The sequence below is a fragment of the Dermacentor albipictus genome, chromosome 5 (genome assembly GCF_038994185.2).
Source record: "Dermacentor albipictus isolate Rhodes 1998 colony chromosome 5, USDA_Dalb.pri_finalv2, whole genome shotgun sequence".
Lineage (NCBI taxonomy): Eukaryota > Metazoa > Arthropoda > Arachnida > Ixodida > Ixodidae > Dermacentor > Dermacentor albipictus.
In genome coordinates this window covers 131,870,278-131,895,741 of record NC_091825.1, presented here as the reverse complement: position 1 = coordinate 131,895,741, position 25,464 = coordinate 131,870,278, and the positions used below count along the sequence as shown (strand labels likewise).

At 47.7% G+C, this 25,464-nt stretch overlaps 1 protein-coding gene across 2 annotated transcripts in view; it reads right to left on the bottom strand.

Annotated features, from left to right (window-relative positions):
• LOC135906397 (glutamate receptor ionotropic, kainate 2-like) overlaps nt 1-25,464 on the bottom strand; it is a 331,052-nt gene that overhangs the window by 170,965 nt on the left and 134,623 nt on the right. For both annotated transcript variants that reach the window (XM_065437778.1, XM_065437779.1), the window contains exon 2: nt 34-189. In XM_065437778.1, the coding sequence (XP_065293850.1) occupies nt 34-189 (156 nt within the window). The remainder of the gene's footprint in view (nt 1-33; nt 190-25,464) is intronic.

Here is a 25,464-nt window from a genome sequence, read left to right as displayed (position 1 = left end):
GCGCGCGCGATTCCGGAAGGAGGGTGCGCCTACCTTTCTTGGTAGCCCGGAAGCTGTCGTCCTTGTCGAGGCGCTCGATGCGCGGCACAAGCCGCGAGCGCAGCAGAACGCCGTTGTCGTTGTTGATGCGCTCGATGGTGACGCGGAAGGCGAACTCCTGCTCGTCGTCCGCATTGTCGAACAGGCCTCCTGCGAAACGACAAAGAAAGAGAGAGAGAAAAATACTTCGTCAGTCACGGATAGATAGATAGATAGATAGATAGATAGATAGATAGATAGATAGATAGATAGATAGATAGATAGATAGATAGATAGATAGATAGATAGATAGATAGATAGATAGATAGATAGATAGATAGATAGATAGATAGATAGATAGATAGATAGATAGATAGATAGATAGATAGATAGATAGATGTGTGCTAGCCTTTTACTCTGCGGTCGGGAAAAGGGAAGGGGAAGAGACGTACGGCGAACGAGAGAGAGAAAGAGAGAGAGGGCAGGGAAGGCAGGGAGGTCGACCAGATGAACACCCGGTTTGCTACCCTACACTGAGGAGGGGGAAAGGGGAATAGAAAAAGGAAAAAGGGGAGAGTAAGCACTGAGTGTGTGTGGGAGGGGACTTTATACAGAAGGACACTATAAATGGTCTCTTAAGCCGGTGCACTTGAAGTACTGCACTAGTGCACGAACCGTTTTTCGTGCCAGTGACGGGTGTGGCCATGGTCTGAGTAACTTTGACTCGGTGAACGGTTTTGAGTCCATTCGGTGTGAAGTTGCCCGCAGAGAGGGGCGTTGCACATCGTAGCGAGGGCAGGAAACCATCAAGCAGCTACAGCGAACGACATTCCTAAAGCTTCCTATCAGCTTATTGTAAAGGCAATCCAGTGTATGGCAGCAAAGTGGATTTTTTTTCGTTCTGCTTGACCTTCTTGCCTCTCTCCCTTAATTCTTTACGCTCTCTCGAGTCAAGGGAGAACCGTCCCTATCAACGAGCACGGAAATAATGGCAGCGTCGGTTTTTCTTCGCCCAGTCTTTGGCATGCGTTGCCCGCACTTTGCCTAGTGTTGTCTACTGTTCGACTCGAGTTTTGACTTGCTTTCGTTTCCTGTTCCTGTTTATTACCCGCGAAAGTTTATGACGTTTGGCTGCTAAATATAGCCCCGCTGTCCCGAGAATCGTATATAAAGAAGTGCTAAACGATAGAACAATATGAATTTAAAAATTTTGGAAAAACACATCTCGCGATTCATATCGATGTTAATTCAATTAACACTGAAGTAATAAAGCAACACATCGCACTGTCAACGCCGTGTCTGCAGCCGGGCTCCGCTACCGCTCTTCTCACTGGACACTTTGCGCCACCTTCCGGCACCGCCACGAAGTCTGCGCACCTGGCGTGTGTGTGAATAAATATTCGGACATGCTTGTCTAAACATACATTAAGCGAGTTCGACGCCACCTAGCACCGGATAAATTTAAAAGATCTTTTTTGTTATTGAAGAGTGGCAAGTACCGAGGGGCCGATGTCCAGTAAACCAGGTTGACATCGAAGAAGTTCAACCAGTATCTCATATCCAGCTACCTAACTTGGCCCGACAGGTGGGTTGGAATTTTGCTCCCTCCGCACAGAAGCGCGATGCTCCAACCATAAGACCATCGAATATCCAGTAACCCGAGTAGCCGGAAAAGACAGAGACAAATATAGGTAGATATATAGATAACCCGTGGAAAGTGCGAGAAGTATCCTAAGAATTATAATCGTATTAAAATAGATATAATCAAAAGCTTTCACTAGCATGAAAGAGACACACTACATAGACATTGCAAATATGCTACAAACTTAACACAAGGTTGAAGATTTTATGCGAACCATGGGTGATCAGGATAGATATCCTCTCATAGTTCAACTTTCATCAAAGTACGTAAAAATGTCACTAAAGTGTAGCTTCGTATTCTGGCGCTGCTGCCAGGATGTTGGTCATAACTTTATTTGTGTTTCGATTTTACAGCGAAGCTGGTACTTCGACTATAATAGCCCGCAAATGCGTACGCAAGGGCTGAACAACAAGAATTACTGCTGAATGTGTGACATTTGAAATTCTCCATGTCTGATCGAACAACCAAAAGTTGTAGTGTTCTGCAAATTGCAGGGCCGATAAAGGACGATGCGTGCGCAAGGTATCACGGCTGCGTTGCAGGAAGCTTAAGAAGATTTCGCAACTTGCTTACGAAGCCATTTTGAGGTTACAAAGAAGCTCCGTAGGAGGGCTCTCGAGCCTATCGATTTGAAAATTTTATAGGTAGACTTTATTTACTCTGGAGAATACGCTAGCTTTACTTAAAATATTTGGGCAAATTAGTGAGTCGCAAGTAATCTGTGACTTTACAGTCCAAAGTTTGAAGAAATGAACTGTTTAAGGAATGCAGACATCTAAAATTGACGCATTGAACACTTTCTCCCGTTGAACTAAAGTCATCAATATTGTCGCTATACGAAGCGCAACCAAGTTCGTGAGACATGTGTAGTCGCAACTACTATGGCGTGCCCGCGAATTACAACGCATGTCCGGCCGTTAAAAGCAACGTGCCGAAATAACACGAAATAACACGCACAATGTGAAAGTCCGTGCGCTGCATATCAAGCGCGTCAGTTTGTCTTGTACGGTCATTGGCCTCGCGAGAAGTAATCTTCAATTGGCATCCTAAAAAGCCATATAAGAGCGCAGCTTTGTATTGTGCTAGACGCTGCTTTTTATTGTCCGCCAAGTCATGGGTCGTGCTATTTTCGTTTTACAGCGAAGCTGTTTATGCCATCGTTGCCGGACTTCGCTAAAAAGGGGCCGCGTGTCCTAGCGGGAGGGAAAAACAAGAGCTCAACAGGGAAAAAGAGGGTTGGAGTGACTCCTTTCGCCCTGTGAGAACGATATCTCATACGCCTATATTATATTGTCGTCACACGGTGAATTTTCGCCGATCAAGCCAGATCGGCATCGAATTTATCGACGATTGATTTCAAACTGCCGCGAAAGAAACAAATGGTATGCTGGTGGTTTGCGGCCAACGAACAGTGCCCAGCGATTGAAACGCGATGCTCGGAGCGCGTGGCTGCCGGCACTTCATGTGCCAGCAAGCAAGCGCATTCCATCGCAGCTACAAGTATGGGAAGACCACGAGTGGTGCGCGCTCTGAGGATGAAGTTGCCTACCGTGAGCGTCAGTCAAAGTTGGCTCGTGAACGGGCTCGCCGTCTTAGGGCCGACCCCTAGCTGCGCGCCAGAGATGCCGAATTTAAACGGCAGCGCCGGGAGGCCCTACCCCAAGTGCGCGCCCGAGACGCGGAAGCACATCGGCGGCGTCGGAATGAACAATCCAGGCTCCGCAAACGAGAAGCTCTAGAACGCCCTAACACAGCTTTACTGTTCGACCATCTTCACGGACTGGATGAGACTGGAAGGGGCGGTGATTTTCTAAAGCGGCTTTACTGGCCGCGAACTTGCGATTTCACTGTGGCCGTGCTCCGAGGAGGCACATGACGTCACATCGCGTTCCTCGTCGTTGCGCTCGCCTCCACTCGCTTCGCCAGCTGCGTCGCATGTCTGATAACATGTCGGATGATTGAAAAGGAGAGCTCGCGTGCGCCGCAACCACAGTTGAAGCGGCAGTATGGACGGCGACAATTCTGATAAGCAGGAGGAGGCCTGGAATCGACATCGGAACGAGATGAAGAGGAAACGAATCGCCCAGGAAACTGACGAACCGCGCGCCGAACGACTGGCTGAAAGCCGCAACGTAGCTAGACAACCAGACTAACCTGGACTTGCAATCAAGATTAACCAAGGCTAACCATGCTATGCCTTAGCTTGCGCTACGTATATCCTGGCCATATTTGAGCTAAGCCACTGCCAATTTTTTCCCATTCTTTCTCCTTCTTTTTAAGCATGATATGCTTATAGCTGCCGTTGTCAGCTACCTTCAAGTGACCTTGTGCCAGAAGCTATAGCCGTTGCCGGGCACTCTCAAACGAGAACACACGGGCTAGTCGCGAGAACACGTCGTCATAAGGGCAACCACTCAAGACCGCATTACATACGCTAGTTACTTCCCAAACAAGTTACAAAAGATATTACTTCGGAATTCTTCCAAATGTTTGCTCACATTATCACTCAAGATTTACCTTGCAGCAGGCTGAAATTTTATTTGTCGTTTCCGATAGCGACGTTCAAAAGGCAGATACGGGGCACTATACACTTGACTGTCATATTTTGGCGCCGAGAAAGTTGACTGTGCTCTTTGAGCAAGCGGTCCGCGAGGTCCGCGGCGCGTCCAGCGCGCCGGCAGCGCTGGTAGCGCCCGGCGTACCGCTGGTGGCTGTTTGACCGAGACGAGACTTGCAATGTGGTTCTGTCAGTAACAGAAAACTGTTCCGTCCAAATGGACCAGTGCACAGTATGGCATGGTGCGGTGTGATATGGTGTTCGGTTGCCAACATGCACTATGCACTCATTTTAGAATTGTGCGTAGTATCATCTCCAGCCATTCTGCTTTGCCGGTAGCCATTTCATGCTTACATCTGCTCTCGATTACCGGAGAGCCAGAATTTCTTTCTAATCAAATGAAGGCGCACTGCTTATGGCTGAATACCCCTTGTAGGCTCGTATATTGAAAACTGGATTTTCAGCACGATTACTCTTACTAGGTAGAGTTAAGGTCAGGCTGCTTCAAGTTGAAGATCACCCAGTAATTTATACTGCGGTCAATTCAACATGCAGCGGCTCAGAGCCGATTCTTCGAGATCCTGTAACATGCACACAAACTTGGGGAGTATACGAGCTTTTTTTTCCTCATTCCGCGGGCGTGGAAATGGGACCACCGCAAAAGGGAGCCGAACGCGCAACCTATGAGCAACGCAACTTCACTGATTCATCACGGCACATCCCATAGGATATAAAACACTCGACAAATTTTGTTTGATAAGAGCTCTTTTATTGTATTCACATCATAATGTCAACTACAAAACAGTATATTTAGCAATAAAATTTGCCTATCGGATCTTTTATGAGAAAAAAAATAAGTCGCAGTTTCACCCGAAAGGCGAAGCATACATTGCGATAGTAAATTAGTGGACAGCTGTACGAAGCAACGATAGTAGTTTTATTGGCCGTACAATCTTGTAAACATAATCATATTATATTCGCGGACAGCTTTGTGTGACTATAAAGGGAGAGGTAGGCGCGCGTGGCTGCTGCACATTTGTTACCCCGCGAAGTAGTCCGGCAGCGTTTGACAATGCTTTTGGTTGCTCGGAACAGACGCTGAATTGACCCAGATTCCGCGGGCGACGGATAGCGACGGATTCCCGTTTCCCCAGACGCGAAAAGGAAAATCCACAAAACAATAAAGCTTTACAAAGTATTGAACGACCCTGCCTTTACACTCAGTAGCGTACACGGTCTTATTTAACTACGGTTAATAAGGTGCTTATGTTTCGTCTTCCACAGCCTAAACTTAAGTGGTTCAAAATGCGAGACTCTTTTCAGAAGTGCTCTCGCATGTACGCGCTTTGCGTCCGTAGCTTTCCCTTCGTAGTCACAGAAATGTGTCCGCGAGTATGACTAAATTAGCAAGCATGGTGTCACGCGCGCAAAAGCCAGCAGGAACACATCTCACTCAATGACCGCGGATACTTGCTGTAAAAACGATCCAATGAGGAAACGCGGCAGCAGCAGCGAGCAAATTGACTTTCGTGCAGCCGCTCGCATCAACGCGAACTGCGCCTATGAAACACAGGTCAGCGCGGATTCTGTGCCCGTCGCAGATGGCTTTACTAAGTATGGACAGCTCGGCTAGTTGGTTGTGATTGGCATCATGAAACATCGTTCCAGCGCGCAATTGAACTCCAATTGTGCGCTGTAACGATGTTTCATAAAGGCAGATGGCTCTCAAGATATAGCGGCCCGACCTCGGCCGCCTGGAGTAGAACGCGCCCCCTCACCCTACCTCTGCCGCGAAGTTTTGCCGCGACGGAAGGCGGTGCGCTTCCTCCCCGCTTTCCGCCAATGCGCGTGCGAGATTGACCCCCTCACCCTACCTTTGCCGCGACGGAAGGCGGTGGGCTTTCTCCCCGCTTTCCGCCGATGCGCGTGCGAGAGTGAGCGGTGACCGCCGGCTCACCCCCGCAAGCTTTCACTCGCCCCTACAGCGTACGGCACGCGGCGACGAATTTATCGCCCGTGAACTTTATGCGGAACCTCACGCCGACGCCGACGGCAGAAATGCGCTTGGAGCGAACATATAATTGCTATCGCAATTAGAAAAGAAAGATGAGGCCATACAGCACGGAACGAGCGAAGCTTGCCTTTCCGACTACGAGAGAGATAGAGAAGGAAGAACCCGGGGTAACAGGAGGCGTCGGGAGGCCAGCGCACGAGGAATAATAGCCGACGTGTGAGCGAGACAGGCGTAGAGAGAGAGAGAGAGAGAGAAGAGGGAGAGAGGAGGAGGAGGAAACGACGTAAGCGCGAAGAAAGGAGGAAAACGAGGGTTCGATTTTCCGATGTTTGCTCGCCGGGATCCACACGGCATCGTCGTCGACGTCGCCGCCGCCGTCGGTACATTTGCGCGCTTCATGAGGCACGCCGGCGCGGCTCGCCTGGCCGGGCAAACAAGCAGACGTAATGCCGTTGTGCTGCTGCACCGTTCACCGAACTTCGGCCGTGCGAGGCGCTGATACCGGCGGCGCGCCGGTGGCACATCCGGAGGACCGACGGGCTGTCCTTACACACCGCTCGCTTTTGTTTGGCTCGCGCTTTTCCGCCTCTGCTTTATTTTCTTTCTTTATCATTTTGCTTCGTTTCCTCTCTTTGTTATCTGCTTGCCTCTCGATATGCGCGGGCACCGTGCACCGCCCTCCCGATCGCACATTTACGTATTCCCCCCCTCTCGGATTACTTTCGGTACATTTTTTTTTTCCTCGTCTCTTTTTCTTTCTTGTTGTTTCTCGCTTCGTTTGGCTGCGTTTTGTGTCGTTTGCCGATTGGCCTTGCATCTGTCCCTACTTTGTTGTTGTTGCTTTTTCGCTTTTTTTTTCTACGAGACTCGCGCATGCTTCACCTACTGAACGCTAATTTGCGCGCCACACACACACATTGCATTGTTTCCAGAGAACCTCAAGTAGTATTTCTTCATTATCGAAATGAAAATAGGACCGATTTAGTCACTCTATAGTGGTAGCGGCTGCACCTTTACGCATAATACTAACAATCGTAAAACTAATTGTAACATTTAATAACACATGACAGATGTACAGATGTAATATATATATATATGTATATATATATATATATATATATATATATATATATAGAGAGAGAGAGAGAGAGAGAGATCAGGGTTAGGCAAAGATTGTGCGCACTATTGCGCGCCGACCTCGATTTTTTTTTTTTTTTTACAGCGCCAAAAAAGGTTCAATGCACCGCGGTGACTTGGCGAAGGTCAGCTGTCTGTGCCGACGCTACTGGTACACCGCCCCCGGCGAACATTGGCCTACAAGACGACGTAAGCAATTCTCGTTCTTTTAATGCGGTCGGCATTTATAGAGTACTTCACACCCTTTCCAGGGTCGGTCGATCGTCTGTCTGTTCGCGCTAGCTTTCTCGCGTGCCACAGATGCGTGGGAACGAGTGCTTCGGAGCCTTTCGTTCGTGATGTTGACGCGTCCTTCCCGCTTCCGCCAAAAAATACATAAATAAATAAAGAAAGAAAGAAAGAAAGAAAGAAAGAAAGAAAGAAAGAAAGAAAGAAAGAAAGAAAGAAAGAAAGGCAACGATTTCTCTCCCCCGCTTTGGTCGATGTTTCGTCACGCGGCCCCGCTAACCCGGCCGATCAAGCGGTGCTCGCTCGACGCATGCTACGATGCACCCCGCTCCAAAGAACCCGAGAACGCTGGAGGGAGGGAGGCGCTAATGGCTTCATTACCGCCCGTAATATAAACATGACTACGACGCGACCGATCAGCGGAAAGCAGTCGAGCCGTTTGGAGCAAACGGAAGCGTTAAACCAGAAAGCGGGTCGAATGCTCGCTTTGGTTTAGTAGCTTCGTCGAACCGATTCCGCCCCGCGATGTACACTTCTCAACGCGACCTCGCTTGTGTACCTACCTGCCAGCAAAAGTCGTTCCCCGTGCCTCTAAAAATGGCGAAAACTACTGGGAAGGCTTTTGTGCAGATCGGTAGATCGTGTAAGATAAACTAATTCAAAACGTATATTAGACCAGAAAAGGGCTACCCCGTACCTCCACCACTTATGAAACAGAGACCGACCAAGCTGCCAAGCGCTTTCTTACTCCAAAAAGGAAACGCGACAGCTCATGCGTGGAGATGCAGAAAAATGTGTGATGATAAGGGCTTCTTACATATGAAAACGATGAAGTATGTTAATAGTGCTTACAATACTTTGGTTACTCCCGACAGAAAAATATATGAAACGCAACTCCGGATGCAGCTTGAACGATAATGTATTGCACGTTACGATGAGCTCTTTTGCAAGACTATTAGGAAACTACAGAAATACATTTTCACACACGAACTTATAGCAAGAGGCTAGGGAAGAGCAGGGGAACGTGCGTTTGAGGAGCGATGAAGTTAATCAGGGTGATAAGGAGCAGGTCCAGAGTGGTTATTACAATAACGTCACTGTGGAGATTTCGTGCGATGTAAACTGGCACGTTTCGACTTTAGATACATTGAGGAGAGTTCAATAATTACGAGGTGTAGAATCAGTAGGATAAGGTGTCAAAAGCAAATTTTAAATGTATTGGCATTTAGTGAGCAACAGGACTGCTATTAAATGATGTTAGTTGAAATGTTTTTTGCTGTACATGAAGCAACAACTGCACCTGTGCAACTGCTTGCTGCACTAATCTAGGGACAATATCCAGAAAATTTCTTTTTAGTAATCGCTGTTCACGGTCGATCATTGCTGTCTCGTTAACCTGCCCATCACGGTCATGCAGAATGGAAGCCTTAAAGCCGGCCGATGAGAAGAGGCTGTCACGAATTTTCGAATGCGGGCCGTGGTTCTAATCCGACCCGAAACTATGGTATATGGATAAGCACGAGAACATTTTCGTGGAAAAGGCTTCAATTTAGTGGAAGTCCCACATTTCCTGCGCACTTAATGTTTTCAGCAGACTTGCGGGCAAGCGCGTCTTACAGTAACGGCTGGGCTGGCTTACTCAAATACGGCTATTGTTTTTGAAGGGGCAAAATTTTACTCTTCACCATTTCAACGATTACGTCGTACTTGCTATCCGACCCACACAGGGTGAAATGTACAGAAGGCTAACGACGTGTTCCTTATATGTTTAGCATACTTCAAAAACACACTGCTCGCTTGCAGTCAATCTGATTTTGCCTGCAGTCGTGAACGATACACCTGGAATCACAACGAGCTCCACTCGACTTTTCCGATCGGCTCATAAAGCTTCATAATCACATGTTGTGTTTTACGGAATTCGATTTCATTACGATAATTTGTGTTGAGCTGCCAACAAGCGTAAACAAACCTCTCGAAAGGTCGAAGAAAATATCTTCCGCACAAAATTGATGGGTTCGCACAAAATCACAAAAGGAATGTTCGTTTTGCGTGAAGCAGGGGCACGTTTGGTGCCGCGGGACTTTCAAAGGATGCTTTTCAGCCGTCCACTAATGGACGACGCTCGCGGGAAATGTAAATGCAAACCCAACAGTGGCAGCCGGTGGCATCTAGGCTCGCGATAATCACACTCATCTTCGTTTCAGCCTTCGAAGCCCAGTGTTGCTTTTTTTGTATTTATTCTACCATCTTCCCATTTGACACGCGCGAAACTTTTAATTCCCCTCCGCGGCGCCTTCCCTGACAGGCACCGGAAGAGCCCCCCCTGCGCCGTGCCTGGACACGGTACCCGTGGCCTGCGCAAGCCTTTGCCTGGCATGCGCACTGGTATCAGCCGAGAGCGCTGCAGGTCCAAGGCATTTTCATTTTGGCGTTGCTCTCTCGATTTCTTTCATTCTTCCTTTCTTTTCTTTTTTTTTTGAATATATTTACCCTGCGACTCTCCCTCTTGATACTTTAACTCGCGACTAGAATCACCGCTCCTCGCCCCGAGAGATCCCGGTCTGCTTCGCTCCGCATGCTAAGGAGGAACGTGAAGATCACGCTTATTTCAAATTCTGAACCCGCTGTAAGCCGGGGCGCATCATCATTTTTCGTAAAGCTATCCCTCCGCTTGGCGAAGGCCCTACGGAAGAGCGAAATTTTTTCTGCTTGCCTTGTTTTATTTCGACACAAAGTCTCGCAGGAGAGGTTGAACGCCGACCCCTACGTTGAATGACGATGTTTCTTTGCAACAAACGCACATCGCTATTTTAGATCGTGATATCGTGATAACGGCACTGAGTTTCGTACGCGTATCTCCTATGGTGGCGATGCGGCTAGAGCATTGTCCTGCTGAACACGAAACCGTGGATTCGATTTCCGCCCGCTGCCGCTGTATTCCGACGGTTAAGTAATAGCAGAGGAATCGAGTACCGAGTTTGTAAAGAAACTTTATACAGTACAATTTAATCTCAACTCCTCGATTACTGAGTCCCACATAGGCCTTCTCGATTTGGGACGTTGAAATCAATCAATCAATCAATCAATCAATCAATCAATCAATCAATCAATCAATCAATCAATCAATCAATCAATCAATCAATCAATCAATTTATTTGTCGTTATAATATACATAATTTGCCATGTCGTTCAAAGAGAGTTCACACAGTTGTCTCTCGTGGCATACAGAGTCGTGCGGCCGAGAAACAAATTTAATTGCGATAAAGAAAAACAAATATACCGTTACCGTATCTTCAGCTGAGCCCAATTCACACCAAGGGCTCACGCGGGGGACTGGAACCAAATATTGCCGAGCGATAGGTAGATGACGATAAAGAAGTGAAAAAAAAGGCATTGGTTCTACAGAAATAAGAAACTAAACATAATAACTATGTTGGTATTTAAGCACAATTGAATAAGAACTAAAATATTTGAGTATTCTAAGAATTTCTTTGTGTGTTGTTGTACCTTCCCTGATTGTTCACCTATCACCCGTAGTGGGTTGCGCTAGTTCAGTTGGAGAAAATCAAGAATGACGTTTTTCCACAGCGACAGGTGTCGTGAGTCCCACCGCGTAGCTTACAGGATCTGCACAAAGTTCCGCACCACGGCACTCTCTGTGACCGCTTGAAGTCCGCTGGAGCTGTTCAAGCGTGAACGCTGCCTTTGTTGTAGCGCTACCACCTATCGCAGTCTGCTTAGCAGTAGCCACCAGGAGCCCTGCCACCTCCCTGCTACAGAGCTCGATGTTCCAGGCTGTTCTCATAACTGCAGCAAGCTGAACTCTGAAAATTCCAGACTGGCACGTAACGCAAATTGTAAGTTACATCGAGCGCGAGTTTCACCATCCATCGAAGCGCACAAGGCGCACTATTGCTAGTCATAGCCTCACATTTCTCTCTGGTCCTTCGTTTGCTCTTGCCCCGTTCATGGAGGCATTGGCCCAATGTTGTCTTGAGTGCCGCTTTCCGCGTCACCACCTACAGCGGGAGCGGTGGCCCGAGGCATCCCATTGCCCTCATGTTCGTCCACCGCCCGCCATACCGTATCGACCGCCGCCAGGCTGCACAACGACACCAATGAGCCTGTGCCTGACTTCGCAGCCTAAAGACCATCCGTGCCGGATGTATCCGGCTCCCGGCCAGCTATATCTGTCACGGCCAGCTATGTCTCCCTCTACTGAACAGTGCTCAGCGGTTTCTTACCCGCGTCAACCGGTTCTGGCCCAGCAAGCTTCAACAAGCTGGCGTAGCAAGCCTGCCAACCCAACGCCTCCTTGCGATCGGCCTTCGAGTGCGGCTGACCTGCCTGCCTTGGAGGGTGACCCGCGTCGTACGAGCCGCGACGTTTGGGCCATGGCCATTCTAGGAAGCATATATGGCTTCTAGTAATGACCCCTTCTTATTCAGGTTAAACACTTGGTATTCGGCATTGTCCAGTTGAGTGAGCGACGGTGCGACCCCTCTGCTATCCAAAACTGTGAACGGTCTACTAGCATCCGAAAATACTCGCCAGCAGTATGTGAACCTTACCGCTGACAGATTCAAAGCCAACAGTTTGACCAACGGTCGTCACAGCATGCAGTTTATTGTGTACCAAAACTGCTAAATTGTGTGGTTAAAGGAAGGAGAAAGAACGACTATTCTGCTTGACTTCATTGTTCAGAACTGCCGCGTTTTTTTTAATTTCTGAGATTCGATGTGCTCGTTATTTTGTCTTGAATATCAGGCCATGAGTGCAGAATGCTCATGTGAATATTGTGGTGCAATGTGTTGTAATGTCGCCGAATAGTTTCTGTCAATAACCAGGGCGGCGTTTATGGAGCAAAAACAAAAGCGCAAAAACGCTAGGCAATGAGGACTAAGTGATCAATATATCAATAGAGAAAGTATAATGGAATAGATTGATAGGGTATGCAATAAGACCGTCACAAAAATAACAGCGAAGCAGTGTATATCTATATAAAGTCTTGAGTTGCCTAATGGCAAGTACTTGAACTGGTAAGAATTCTCAGCATGTAGTTGCACTTGCAGTTAACGCATCTGTTCAGCTTAACTTTTGTCTAGCGAATTCCGGCAGCACAGTTCAAGATATTTCATTCTAATTGTATACATATGATAGAGAGTACTTCAACACGAGAACCAGACTAAGTTCGGCTGGGGAAACGCGAAAGCTCAACGCGAAGACTGCAAGCGAAGGATTCACGATATGCTTCTTCAGTCTTCACAAAGCGGGTGCCTTCTAAGCTTAATTGCACTTGAAATTTCCTCGCTCTCTCACACTAAGCAAAGTTTGTCAGTCTTAGAAGATCTACTTTCAGAAGATGTCTTGGCGCTGCGGTTTCTTCTCTCCTAGTAGTAGCGATCGATACAGGGCAGAATAGTGCAAAGTTCTTCTTAGAACTCCCCGCCACCCTTAATCATTGCCACCGACTCCCCCCACCCCACCCTTGTACGCCCCCCTCCCGCCCCTCTTTTTCTCGCCTACCGCGGACCTCTTTTGAAAGAAAGAAAAAAAAATCTAGTTAACTATTCAAGACTTCTACAGCTATTGAAAGCCACCAACCTCGTTCCCTAATTGCATTTCTTCTCCCCTGATTTTCTTTTTTTTTTTCTACGAACGAAAAAGTTTGTCAGTCAGCCTAAACAAATTTGCCCTCCATTCATCCCATCGTGCCGCAAGAGGTTGGCTTCTTGCATATGCAAAAATGTTCTGCGAAGAACCACGCTTTGCAAAAGAAAGGGAATAAAGATTGCGGCGCGCCCAGTGGCCCGGCAATGCACTGAAGGAGGTGTCATTAACAGAAACGAAAGACCTGGGCTGGCTGAAGATAATCGTAGTACTTCCCTTCAAGTATGTCTCGCGTAGCAACAAGTAAAAGAAGCAAGCTTTGCGGCCAATTTATTGTCATGTGAACTCAAGAGGTCTCGATATAACCACTGGTTTCTAAAATTTAATTTCGTTTTGTCTCAAGCCAATATGAAACTTATCAGCTTTCGGTCCTACAGGCCTAATTTTATTTCGTGCGATCTTCAGATACAATAGTTTGCAACGTGCAAGTTTTATTATACAAGGAACAGAGAAGAAATGCAGAAATATAAGAGGCAAATACTTTCGTTTAGCCCACATCAATACAAGTACAGCAGACAAAACGCCTCTTTAAGTCGACACAATGAAGTAAATACGTGTTATAACAGCGAAAGCCTCATATGACTAACCTTCCGTAGCTTTTTAGGCGTCAGAAAACATAAAGAAAACAAGCATACAGAAAACAAAGTGTCCAAGCTCAATGGCTCATACCCTGTGGGCTCGGGAACAGAAGGCTCCGTTGCCGCTGATCCTTCCAGCGTAGAATTCATTTATCTTCTTTCGTCCAATTTGGGAGTCCGCGTCTAAGCGGTTACGAGCCATTGATTAAACGGGTGTGAGCCATTAAACAGCTGCATTATCCATGGGGAGGACGCGTATAGTTCGTACACCCGAAGAATAACATGCGTACGAGGAGTGCTGGAGGGAACAGCAACGAGAATGTAAACGGCGCCGGCGCGAAACGACCACCGACGAAGAACGTTCTCGCGATGCTGAACGAAAGCGACAATCGCGAGCCCGGGCACCTCCGAACGAGCAACGACGCCAGACTCGCAATGCAATACGGCGGCAGAGGTACCGGATGGTCCGAGTGAACGACTTCAGAGGTGCGGATGCCAAGTTCCGACGAAACTTTCTGGATATGCATTTCGGATTTAGGTGCAGAGTGTGCGACCATTTGTGGTTCGACAACGACCTGACGAGGATGGGGAATGTACGAGACGTGATTTTTCGGGACCGTGCGCTAGAGGTACTGTCCCGTACGTAGCCAGACGTTATGGGCGACGTGGCCGACTTCAAGGTCTGCGGGACGTCCACGGTATCTCTGCTGAGAGGTGCGGCGCCCCAGTCCTCGACCACGAATGGATAGGTGCACCCTCGGATTCCGGAGCGTCTGCTTAAACTGAACGCGGTATAGGAACGCCTGATTGCACCGCGGATCCCGTTCATGTGCGTCATGCGTCTGAGTCACGGCGGGGGACCATTCCACTCCGTGAAGGTGGAATGGCAGCGAAAGCACTTTTCGTTTGAGAGCTTTGACTATCGTCAGCTTTCACTACCATTCCATCTCCACAGAGTGGAATGGTTGTCATTTTTTTTTGCTGTTTGACATACGCAATCATGATGCTCTGTTCTGACTACCACAATTACAAAGACAAAGAAGAAAGAAGCACGTTTGAAGAGCTCAGCAAGAGTTCAGTATGAGTTCAATGACGAAATCAGCGAACGAGCATTCTTTCAATGACCCTCAATAAAGCTACAATCAAATACGCCAATTAACACAGGTGGCCGAGACGCACAGAAAAGGTTGTCGTCTGGTTTCTTCTAAATGTAGTTATAGTTAGCGCTGACGAGTTCTTTTTTTTCTACTCCCCATCCCTTGCGTTTTACGTATGCTTCATTTGCCGAGACACACAGAAAATTTATTCTGTTTCTTCTAAGTGTAATTATGGTTAGGGCTGGCTATTTTTTTAAGCTCCCCGTTACTTGCGTTTTACCATAATCCATTTGCCCGAAGTCCTTGGGATTGTCGAAACGATACTGTTACTAAGACGACCGTACTTGCTATGGGACTCACAGTGCTGTTGTCTTGGCAAAGATTAAATCGCAAGCTCAAGAGGCGAATAGCACTACTCACACAAGAGGCTGCGGAATACGCTACCACGCTATGCCGAGAGAATTGGCTATCCCTCTGCGACAGCTTGAGAGGAAGACTGAGTACGTCCAAGACGTGGAAGTTATTGAGGTATTTACTCAATCCGGCCAGCAGCAAAACGGAATCCCACCACAATATGGACCGAGTAATTCACTAATTTCCTGGAAACGAGGCGGAGCTCCTTTTGACTCTCAAAGCCGAGTACTTCCCCACACAGACATCGGAGCCTCTGCCACCCTACACCGGCACCCCTAACGAGCTCCTAGATGAGGACATTCATCTACATGAGGTAACAGCGGCGATAATGGGCTTGAGACGCCACACAGCCCCGGGAATGGAGCAAATTACCAATAAGGCACTTGTAAATCTTGACAGCCCCTCGCTAGTAGAGCTTACCGCTCATCTTAACGAAGTATGGAGAAAAGGAAACCTTCCCGAGGACTGGAAAATAGCCGAGGGTCGTCTGATATCGAAGCCAGGCAAGCCACCAGCCATTGAGAACCTACGACCGATCTCCCTCACTTCGCGTGTAGGAAAGCTCCTAGAGCACATCGTTCTCAACCGGCTACAACCATTCCTGGAGGATTCGGGGAAACGTCCAACAACGATGATAGGATTCCGTCCACACCTCTCACCTCAAGACATCCTACTTCAGCTGAAAGAGGAGGCGATTGTACCAGCGACACGCAACTCCCCCACGGCTATCCTCGCCTTAGATCTTAAAGGGGCGTTCGATAACGTCAAGCACACAGCAATCTTACAGAGGCTAAACACGCTGGACTGTGGGGCCAGGACGTACTCCTATATCAGAGATTTCCTCTCAGATAGAAAAGCCATCCTAAAGGTCGGGCACAAAGCCACAAACCCCTTCCTACTGCGCGGGCGCGGCACACCACAGGGCGCAGTGTTATCCCCTCTCCTTTTCAATATCGCCCTATAGGCCTACCGCCTCTCCTCGATAACATCTCAGGGATTCGGCATGGCCTATATGCCAACGACATTACCATCTGGTCGTCCGCACAGTCCATCGGGGAAATGGAGAACCGCTTGCAGGAAGCTGCAGACGTGGTGAGCAACTATGCTAAGTCATGCGGGCTCAGCTGCGCCCCCCATAAGTCGGAGCTACTCCTGGTCTCACCGCGAAAGAAGCACACATCCGACTCGCCCACTATCAACATACAACTGGAGGGACACACCATCGTTCCGTCTCAGAGCGTAAAGATATTGGGAATGGTTTTCCATTCGGATCGCACCAATACAATATTAATTCAAAAGCTTAAGAATACAACAGCCCAAGTTACGCACATGATCCGGCAAATAACAACAAAGACAAGAGGCATGGGGGAGGCGGACACGCTTCGGCTTGTCCAAGCCTTCGTCGTGCCTCGAAAAACTTACGCTATTCCATACGCACTACTCAACGAGACGGAACTGAAGAAAATCAGCACAATGATCAGAAAGGCATAAAAGCAGGCGATGGGCCTGCCAACCAGTACGTCCACAGAACGCCTACTACGACTAGGTGTGCACAACACGGCCGAGGAGCTGATCGAGGCACATTTTTCCAGTCAGCGAACAAGGCTGTCGGTTATGGAAGCAGGGAGGTCCATTCTCTTACGCCTGGGGCTCTCTGCCCCTCTGAGCCATCCGCCACCTCAGACTGTGAGCTTACCCCATGCCATCCGGAGAAACATCACCGTACGTCCTCTACCACGCAATATGCACCCAGTGAATCACGCAGAGCGAAGGGAGGCCCGCGCCCTGGCCATACACAAGCGATACGGGACTTTACCCTCTACAGCCTATACGGACGCGGCTTCTTACTCCAGACGCGCAGCCACAAAAGCCACCGTAGTCGTCAACACAGAACATCGGAGCGGCATTTCGCTCACACGAAACAATCCCATCCAAGCCGAGGAAGCGGTCATAGCCCTCGCGCTCTCCCAAACAGAGGTTGAAGTCATAGTGACCGACTCCAAACAGGCGTGCCGCAACTTTGCTAGCGGCAGAATTCATACCACTACGCTCCGGATCATCAATCAAAAGCCGCCAACGAGATCAGTCATGATCATCTGGGCGCCAGCTCATCAAGGCATTCCTGGCAACGAGGGCGCCAACCACGTGGCTCGAGATCTGACCCACCGAGCCGACGCCGAGGAATCTGAACCCGAGCGCATGCACCCTCTAGTCTCTTACCAAGACATCACACAACACTACAAGCTAACCCGCAGAGCATATGCACCCCCACACAAGTCACTACCTAGAGAGCAGGAGCGATTCCTCCGAGCTCTGCAGGTTAATACATTCCCGCACCCAACCAGAAATCACCTCATTGACCCTACGAAATTCTCTCCGCAATGCCGCTTCTGCGCAGAGCCCGGGTCCCTCAGGCACATAGTAGGGGGTTGCAGAGCGGCACCATTAAATCCTCCGAACCCTTACCCCACTAACGAGCTTTGGGAGAGAGCCTTGGCCAGCTCCGACCTCGAGGATCAGCAACGGCTGATTGCGAGGGCCCAGGACGCGGCCCGAGCTCAAGGCATTCTGGAATGAGGACGCCTCTCCAAAGCTTCATTCACCGAATAACAATGTTTATTCTCTCTCTCTCTCTCTCTCTCTGCGCTTAACAAGGACGGAGAAATAAAATGTTAGGTTCCGTACCTCAGAAAAGGTAATTTATGAAGAAGGAGGGCACGAACTGCATACACAAGAACTGCCCATCTAAGCAATGTCAAAAGCACTTCCCAAAGGTACCTTCTCCACGTTATTCTCAGTTATAATAGAATTTCCTTCGTCACAAGCTCTTTAAGGATGACTAACAAGCAGTGCGTCTCGTGAAATTACAATCCGGATACCCCGATGAGCAGCTTAAAAAACATTGTTGTCCAGCTTAGATTTCCATTGTTGTCCAGCTTAGAATGTTATTTACATTGGTGCCTTTCCTGCATCACGAGAACCGTCATATGTGCGGCATGCTCTTCTTTTATTTCTTTTTCTTGTCAAGTGATTCCACAGAAAATGTCTATTTATCGCATCTTGTCTTTAAGGATTCCGCTACCCGGTTCTATCAACGTCTTCATTCCTAATGACCTAGCAACGAAGAATAAATGCGTCATATTGAGCATGTTGGCCTCATTGGTCACACAGGTGCGCGAATAGAACGTATATACTTGCACATCAACGTGTATTATGTCGTATCGATGCGATCGAGGCTGAACAAGCAAGTAAGCGGTAGAAGGGGTCAACCATATGATGATATAGGCTAAGCATGTGCTGCCTGTGTCTGGCGTTATTAGCTCGACATCTTACTGTGCATTGAAGCGAAGCTATTCTTCTGAGACGAAATTTTATGGCTAATGCCTGTTGAAATGTAGATCAACATTTATGAAAACAACAATTAAACGTAATGCAATGGAATTTGAAGGATATCTTTGGGACGTTAAAGGAAATGTGAGGCGTAATTGTCAAAATGTGTGCGAAATTATCAAACATCCTCATAACTCAAGTCTTGAGACATTGAAGAGTGCGTCCTTTCAAGAATATCAAATATATCAAATAGAATTTGGCACGATTCAAGTAAATCTTAGACATAAATTGCTGGAAGCTTTCGAACTGTTCTGATACTATCGGAGCAGCGCAGAAAATTATCAATTGGCGATAATTAGTCATCATCTCAGTATTTGCCAGAGTACCAGAACATTTGCTGTCTGCGGTCTGCCTAGAAGAAATTACGTAAAAATTCAGGGTTCGTCAGAAGATGCATGCTGGGTAAATTTTATAGCATTAAACATACTGAACGCGCCATGAAAATTCTCCCTTCGAGCAGTTGATAAAGTTTGGATTGCTTTTGTCACCATACAACTCAACATTCTTGCTCAAAGCTACCCCCTGCTTAGAACGAAAGATTGAAAGTAACGCTTCAAGTTCACAATTGTTAATCTGAGCGCGTACATTGGAAACTGTTGCGTGTTTATTGTTTCCAGTGGTGGCCTCAACAGCTGCGACACCCTGTTGTGCGAGGAAGCAAGTTGCAGGAGGTTTGCACTTATCAGGTTGCAAAAGGGCTACGAAAAGTTTCTGCAGGAACCAGAGAACGCCAGCTTGTTGCGAAGATAAATCACGGTTATAAGAAAAAAGTCGCATAGATTAACAAGCACGTTCTCGCGCACGCAGAAGCAAATATGAACACATCTCACTCAATGACCGCGGAAACTCGCCGTCAAAACGCTGGGGTGAGGAAGAGCGGCAGCAGCAGCGAGCGAATTGACCTTCGTGCTGCGGCTCGCATCAACGCGAACTAAGCCGTGAGAACACAGCGGGTGGTGTGCTCCGTCACCGTCGCAGATGGCTTTCAAGATACAGCGACCCGGGGGTGCGCGCGGCCGCCCAGGCTGCACGGAGTAGGACGCCCCCCCCCCCACCTCCCTCCCCTTCCCCTTCGCCCAGACTCCTGCGGGCGACGGAAGACGGCCCGCTTCCTCCCCGCTTTCCTCCCTTTCGTGCGCAAGAATGAGCCGCGTCTGCCAGCTCACCCGCGCACTCTTTCACTCGCACACACATAGCATACGGTGTGGGGCGATGATGATATCGCCCTTGAACTTTATGTGAAGCCTCACGGCGACGCCAACGCCCGACGCCAGAAATGAGTTTAGAGTGTCCATATAACTGCTATCGCAGTAATATGCGCCATGCGCTGTGGCTTCTGTCCCGTATTCTGCTTTCCTGGAACTTAGGTTTTTGTTCAGCAAGGTTTCCCAAGCCTGCCGATGATTTTCTATTTTGTTTTAGCCCTATACAGGAGCCTTCTAGCGCTTTTGTATGCTATATTTTGTTACAGAAGATTTTCATCCTAATCAGCTTACGCATGATGGATCTGGCTGGTGCTTGTGCAAAAACGTGACACCTTTTACAATGTCTGATGTCACAACTTAGAAATTTTAATTACCGGCAGCGCTAGCCTATTTGCTATGGTGTTTAAATTAAGCACTATAGAATATAATTTAGTTCTTAAATCTTAATTTTTGTTCGTGATGTTCTAGTGGATGCAATATGCTACTCGGGAGGAAAAAATAACTATTGAGAAAGAACTAACTCCTAATCAGAACGCTGTAAATTTTCAGGGCGCAACTACTTTTGTCTTCTGATCGTTTTATGATCGAAGGTTTATGAAAAATACCGGGTTAGCGCACTACGTGTAAGAACAGCGCACACATGTGCAGCAAAATGTTAATAATTGGCACTCCGCGAATCAGTGCATCGTTTTACCACATACACAACCCCCTCCCTCAGTCTTTTTTTGTTTATTTCGAAGCCGCATAAATATATTCCTAATCTCCAATGCGACGGTTCCGAACCATCACGGTGTCAAAGTAATACAGGCAATCTTGGAAATTGTGACTTCATATTCGCATCGAAACGAATGCTTTACCGGGCAGCTAGTACCCATGTTGGAAAGCAAACTTCACAGAGCAACAGTGATGCTAGCATTGATAAAACTCCTCCGCAGTGAACAACTTGCAATCTGCAGCAGGCTGTACATGCCAACATCGACATTGGTCGCTACCACGCAGCCATCGGTGTTGTCCGTTATCCATGTATCGTCACGGTGTGAAAGAAATACAGGTAGTCTTGGAAACGATGACGTCTTTCGCAAGAAAATGGATGCTACATCCAGTGACCAGAGCTCCCGCCGAAAAGCAAACTTCGCACGTCCGCAGTTGTGCAAGCACCGAGCAAACTCCTCCGCAGAGAGCAAGCAAGATCTGTGTATCGACTAGGCCACGACCGAGCAGCCATCAGGGTTCGTCATCTTTCCCTTGCCTTTCTAAACTTGTCCCCCTATTCGATCGGTGTCTCGTCGACGGCCCGACGTAGAATACACAGACGCATACTGCACCGTAGAGCGCACGCTTTCACCACGTTTCCATCAGGCTGCCACTTTGGTTTCACATTTGTTTGCTCGTCTAAGTTACAGAAATACGAGGATTTGTTTTGCTAGCCGCCACCATCACACCACCTTCAAAACGCGCGCGCGGGCTGCAGAACCTTCCTTTTGTCCTTTCCTCTCTCTCTTTGTTTTTTCATCTTCTTGTCCTTTGTGTTCTTTTTTTCTTCTTTCTGGCCTTGTCACTCTCTCCAGCAGCGCCACAGCACCACCTCTCGGTGCGCCCTGCGGAAACGCGATTTCTGTACGGGCGTAGCAGTACATCTCTTGATTCCGCTCTCGACCTCTCATCTCCCCCATTGTTTCCTCCAGCGTCGCGGATTTATTTCCCTTTATCGCTGTCTCTCGAGAAAAGTTGATAGACGAGCCCAAAGCAGGCGTCTGCTGTTTCCTGGCGCTTCCTTTGTGCGGTTCGCGGCCTTGTCCGATTTCCTCTTCTCTTTCGCAACGAATTGAAGCGCACAAGGGGCGTAGTAAGCGCAATGTAAGAACGTAACACACGAAACGTTGCTTTTTCTCTTATCAGCGAGAAACCAGAGACTAGCGCGTCCGTTTCTTTTTATTTTAAACTTCCCTTCTTTGTTGGCTATATTCTCCCTCTGATACTATAGTCATCTTTCTCCTAAATACGTAAAGTTGCGTTGCTTGTTTATACATTGCCCTTAACAACAACAACAAAAAAGGTAGCTGGTTCCACAGACTTCCGGAGATACTGCGCTTCTGCAACTTTTAGTTTTCTGCTTTACCTTCTTCCTTCGTTTTTTGTGCTTGCGGCATTTCGGAACGAAGTTTCGGCAACAACTATGAAAAAAAGAACAATTGAACTGACATCTACGATCCAGTTTCTCATTAATTTCTTCTTGTTGCCAAGCAGCAGAATCAAGCCATACCTTCTACCCTTCCAGTTGCTCTTCTTCAATCGATCACGCATCCTGTATTCACTTTGAACGAATGTGGCTGTCGACAGAAACGCAAATAAGGCAAGATGCACGATATTGTGGATATTGCAGGAAAGGCCTGAAGAGGACCATGGTTGTTGTTCCCGTCATCCTGTGATGCTCGAAATAAAATAGTGAGTATAACTATAGCATAAACTACTTTGTTGCCATCGTTTCATGATTCAAATGGTGTAGATGTATATGCGTACCGACTGTTTCAGCGAAAACCTTATTTATTTTTTTTTCAACGGCTGTGGCGGGCTCTGTTACCGGGACGGTTGTGCCTTAACGTAATTTTGACCTGAGGCAGAAATGAACGATTTCAGTCTCTTTTACACGTAAAGCCTGCGAGCAATTGCTTTCGTTGCTATTGTTATTATGACTGCGCGAATGAGGCAATACTTGGTAAAGCGACTGCGTGAGTCACAACGCATAATTGGTGTGTTCCAGCAATACGTACAAGAGGAGAGGTGGCAAGAGACTGCTAAGAGCCGGAGGGTTTAGCCTGGCCCTACGTGTGGCATGCAAGCCTATATGTTAGGAATAAAAAATAATATAGAGAAACTAAATATACATTAAACGGAAACAACGTACTTACGTGCAAAGCGATAAAGCGTACTTTTATTTTTTCTGATTTCTGTCATAAATTTGTTTAAGTTAATTCAGATTTGTCCCCATATATTTATTGAAGGAGCCCAGAGGTGTTCTGCTTCCAACTTCTCTGGTTGGACCCGAAGCGGCATTACCTACGTGCACACATGCACAAGTGTGTAAGCAAAAACAAAGATGTAACAAAAAAATTGTGACCGTCAAAGCACGTGGTTACGAAGTTTTAAATAACGCAGCAGGGTCTGCTTAAAACTGTGGAACTCTAGGCAGAGATGTCTCGTTCCGAAAGCTAGCACTGGAAGCAGGCAGAATTTACGGAAGCTCCTCGGCAGTTTAGAAAGCGTAGGAGACGTGTACAACACCAGCAATAAGCACTAACATGTTTAACAGCTAGTGCACGAAAACATTCAGTCAGCAGAAACAATTCCTACGTGACATCACGAAGTGGGCACCCATGCTGGCCCTACACGGGCGATTGCGAAAGCCAGAGGTTTACCCAGTAAACAACGCAAGCGAAAACAAGATGCACAGGCCATTTAGGGAAACAGAGGAGCGGAGAGAAAGGGGAGATAAAGCGCGTTAAGTTTAAGTCAAAACGATGCATAAAACCCTTAAAAGCTATAGCCGAATCGAAAGCCCAGTGGAGGCGAGTGCATCGTTTCTTGGAAAGTAGAGGAGAGCGGAGGGGAAAACAAAGAATCCAGACACTAGGGGAGAGTGAGAGGGGAAGAAATAGTAACAACAAAGTAGAAACGATGGTCACTGCGCCGGGGATGGTGACAAGCGGGAGCAAAAGTAACGGCCCATGGCGAATCTAAACCGAAGTGGGCGGAACAACAAAAAAATAGAAGGACGTTAGGGAGCAGTGAGGAGGCCGAGCGTTGCCGAACGTCTCCGGTATAGGGAAGAGCGACCGAGTGAGGCCGGTGCGATGGAGAGGAGGTTTGGGGACACGCAGTGGGAAATAGGGAGGGCACGGGGACGGACAGTAAAGGGGGAGGAAGGATTGTGGGAGACGATAGGGGAGAGAAGGAAGGGAAGGGGAGCGGGACGAGCGAATTGATGGGCTTCCGGGGAAAGGCCTGTGCGTCTCTCGCTTCGTCGGAATCCGCACCGGCGCTGCCTATATACTGCCTTAGGTTCTGCTTTCCCGCGCACCTCCTCCCCCGCGAGGGGAAGTCCCGGCGGAAGGCCGAAGGAGCAATGCCAGCTTTGACTGGCCGACCCGAAGGCATCGGCCCAGCTGCGGAGGAAGAAGTAAGAAGAAAATATATACACACTCGGAGACAGGAACAAAAGGAAGCGAGGGCCAAGATGATAATAAGAAGCGAAATAGGCGACTGGAGAGGCTGGCGCGACAAGAAGAGATAAAATGGAAGGAAAGAAGATAAAGAGAGTGAGAGAGGGAGAAGTCGAGTAGTTTATTTTCTTTTATTTCTGGTCGTAAGTCAGAGACCATCTCTTCTGCTTCCTCCCGGGCATTACCACGTCTCCTAGGATTTTTTTTCTCTCCCTTGCTGCTTGCCTCTTCGGCGCTTTATCTCCATCTCAATCTTCAGCGCTTTGTGTTTGCTTTATCACTGCCCTGCATTCTTCAGCGCTCACTTTATTTTTGGCCTTTTATTTCTCTTCGTTTACGTTGCGCAGTCTGCTTCTTTGGCCTCAAAGAAAAATGTTTCTCCGCCCGACGTCCATTTTTTTTTTATCTTCCACTTTCCTTTGCGTCACACCTCCGCGCCCTCTCCCGCTCATTTTCCCCCTTCCTTCCTTTCTTCTTTTTTTTTAATTTCCGCAGTTTCATGTTTCAACACTGCTCCCGATATCGACTTCTCGATTCTCCTTCTCGACGCTTACAGCTGTGTGCGCTTGAAAAAAAACTTCAAAGTGTTTCCGGGAAGTTTTATTACATTCTTAACCTTTACTATCTTTCAACGTCCGATTTTATGTAGAGTATTATTTCTTTTTTGGATTAAGCGCCTATTTAATCTCTTTGCTTCGCGACGTTTTCGACAATTGCGATCAGTGGCGGAGAGTCGTCCAGCCTACGTTTTTATCGTCTTCGAGTCGGGTTGCGCTTTCTCACGATAACGCTACTGGTCCTTTCTTTTGTGGTTGTTGTTGCTCTTCAGAGTTTCTTTTAAAATTATGTTCTCTCGCTTTCTCTCTCTCTATTTCTTTTCATGCCATGAAGTGGGAATCGTTGTCCTTGCCAGCGGAGCTTTGCCGTGGAGTTCACCGAGTATAGGAGAATTTTTACCGCACGCTAAAGGAAAGCAAAGGAAACAAAATAAACAGAGCACTGACACGTATAACAGCCCGGGTCTGGAATCAATGCGAATTATATCTGCATAGAGAGCCGAAGTGGGCGATTTAAAAAGGCTATGCTGGTTCAAATATCGATCTGAAGTTAGGGAGGAAACGTAAAGGTATTGAACCGTACTGCTGAACTGATTAATGACTTTTGTCGTTTTTGGAGTTCTTGTATTCGATCTACGGGCAAGGCCTTCTTATATATGCTTCTTTAAGTGTTCAGTTACCCTCCCGTCACTTTTTTGCGCAGCTAATGCACTCAGCTAGTTGAACGAAGCTGCTTA